The sequence below is a fragment of the Ursus maritimus genome, unplaced genomic scaffold (genome assembly GCF_017311325.1).
Source record: "Ursus maritimus isolate PB19 unplaced genomic scaffold, ASM1731132v1 scaffold_13, whole genome shotgun sequence".
In the NCBI taxonomy this organism is placed as follows: domain Eukaryota; kingdom Metazoa; phylum Chordata; class Mammalia; order Carnivora; family Ursidae; genus Ursus; species Ursus maritimus.
The window spans coordinates 16,707,748-16,710,559 of record NW_024423675.1 but is presented as its reverse complement, the minus strand read 5'-3'; the positions used below and the strand labels follow the sequence as shown (position 1 = coordinate 16,710,559).

The 2,812-nt window shown below is 34.9% G+C and overlaps 1 protein-coding gene across 1 annotated transcript in view; it reads left to right on the top strand.

Annotated features, from left to right (window-relative positions):
- The first annotated feature begins 1,681 nt into the window (after positions 1-1,681).
- The window catches only part of BVES (blood vessel epicardial substance), a 29,670-nt gene continuing 28,539 nt past the window's right edge, over positions 1,682-2,812 (top strand). The window contains exon 1 of the mRNA XM_008704993.2: positions 1,682-1,907. Coding sequence (XP_008703215.2) covers positions 1,682-1,907 — 226 coding nt within the window. The remainder of the gene's footprint in view (positions 1,908-2,812) is intronic.

Below are 2,812 nucleotides of genomic sequence, written 5' to 3'. Positions count from 1 at the left end.
CGCCTCTGCTTCATAGAGAACACGGGATAGTTAGGAAAGCAAATAGGACAATGGAAGTGGACGCACATTCCAAAGTGCCATAGAAATGTAGTTATTATTAGTTTAGGTAATGCTAATGCATAAGCTGACATTGACATTGATTGTGAGTGATAGAGGGCGGACCTTGAGTATCATTCTCCCTCCTGCAGAAATTATGGGATTAATTCTCATTTGGTCCTTGAAAGCAAACTTTGTATAAATGGAATTATTCAAATAATGGTGCCTCTCACCCCAATAGGCTAATATTTTTATTGATTTAAACATTTGGAAAGTAGTTGAATTTATGTAGCTTCTTTCCTTTTTGCAGGAAATCAATATCTAAGTCAACTATTTATCTTTTATTTATGAACTATTTCAGAATTCTACGAAGAGATCTTTAATTGACTTGATCATTTTATTTATACTTTGTAATTCATGGACTTTTTTATTATCTTAAGAGATGTGTAATTCTTTCAGATTTGTCTAATAACATCCTTTCAAAATGCCCAATCTGTACCAATTGTTCTACCACCTAAAACCTTTACTTTGATATGATGGGAAAAAAAGATGAATGGGAAAGTAAGGTTAATTGTGTGACCTTATTATGGAAAGACATATTATTAGATTAAATTTAAAGATATTTGTGGTTCCCATTTGGAATTCTTTTTCTGAAACAGAATAATTCATATAATCTGTAAACCTGCATGGTTTTTGTCAGGGACCAATGTGAATAATTAATAATAGAAAGAGTTTTTTAAGTACCGGAGATGGAGGGCAGGTAATTTAGTTAGGAAATGGTGCCACTTTGTGTTAAGGTTTAGGTAAGCATGTGCAAAATGTGTACTCTTTGAAATGTAGTTGCTGCAGATTTTAATATTAAATAGTTGAATGTATATTCATTACCTCACCTACATATAAGTAAACCACAAGTTTACTACTTTTTAATTTGTAACATGCTACCTAGTAGAGTTTTTATGGGAAAGAAAGTAGAGATTTAAATTGGACAATGAAAGGAAGAGTAAATTTTATATCTCTGTGTGTATATATAAATGATTAGCAATGTATTTATTACGTGTACATATGATAATATAGAATATATATATGATACAATGATTTAATGACAGTATATAAATAGAGCCTTCTAAATATCTTAAGCCTTCATATAGTAAATATGAGAGGGTTAATTTTTTTGAAAGTACTTAAAAAATCAGTTTTCCCAGTTATTTTTTCTGTGTTTGGATTCAGTGTCACAGTGGGAATGTGATGGAAGACTTTGTAATTGCTGTGGTTTATGAACAGTGGTGATTGTCTTTTACGCTAGTTAATTCCTCATTCCTCTCTCCTCCACCATGTATGTTTGTATACAGATATGTATATCAGTAAGAAGTTGTGCACTATGCTAAGTATTTTATATATTTCATTTCATTTCATTAGAAAGTCAAATGAGGTATTACTCTCGTCATTTAACAGGTAAAGTAATAACACTTAATATGTGACTGGTAGGGTTCAAACCTGAGTCTAATTCATAAGCACCAGAATAGTCTATCTACCAACATTTAGTTCACAGAAATCATTTTGATACAATACCTATAGCGGTAGTAAGATACAGCTGCCATTTTTATGATTGTCCTTTTGTTTCTTTGTTTTTACAGGGATTTTCAAGATGAATTATACCGAGTCCAGCCCTTTGACACAATCAACTGCAATAGGTTTTACACCTGAGTTAGAAAGTATCATACCCGTGCCTTCCAATGAGACCACATGTGAAAACTGGAGAGAGATACATCACCTAGTTTTTCATGTAGCAAATATTTTTTTCACCATTGGGTTGGTTATTCCAACTACTCTTCACCTTCATATGATACTCCTTAGGGGAATGTTAGCTATAGGTAAGATACCTAATTGAGACGTTTGTAACTTCTCTGTAACTGGCATCAGATGGGCTTTGTGCTGGGGACTTCAGGGCATTTCTTGTCAGTCTATAGCATTCCAAAAATCTGGGTCTCTGTCAGCGAATTAGCAGTACATATATCAGGTAACCTGCAATATAGGCCTTTACATGCCCTTATTTATTTTAGATAAGACTGTATTTTCCATATTGTTTAGATTTTCCAGATAGCAAAATTTCCATTTGTACGTACGAGTGTGTGATCCAAATCCTGGTTCCACTACTTGCTAACTGTGTAACTGGGGCAGGTGATCGAACCTTTCTACTCCTCAGTTTTCCCATGTGTCAAATAAGGGTAAAAATAATACCACCTCCTAGGGTTGTTGTAAGAATTAAATGAACATGTGTGTGTGTGCATGCACACACGTGTATGTGTGATATTTGACTTCTAATAGTGCCTGGCACATAGTAAGTACTATCCAGTCTTAACCACTGTTATTTGTATAGGCATTTCTTATGGCCTACAATGTGACCCTGGGAACAAAAGCCATTTCCCAGACACAACAGTTCAAGTAAAACATTTTTGAGGGCTCCAGTAATCCTGATGAAGCAGGTTAAATTGATTCACATCAAAATATGGAAACAATTGAATGAATGATTTTAGCCAGTGATTCTTGACACATCACTCTCTGTGTGGTTGTTCCTTTGGTGATTTATTTATTCAGGTGCATTTTTGAGCACCTATAATTTGTCGGACAAAGACTGAAGAAGGCAGTGTCCATCTTTGAAAAAGTTACTTTTGGGGGATTGGAGAGGAACAGGTGGACAGTCACGTGTGAGATGTTGGATGCTGTGCTGCAGGTGTGCTCCCAGGGCCAGGGAGAAATGGAGGGGGTGATAGGCTCA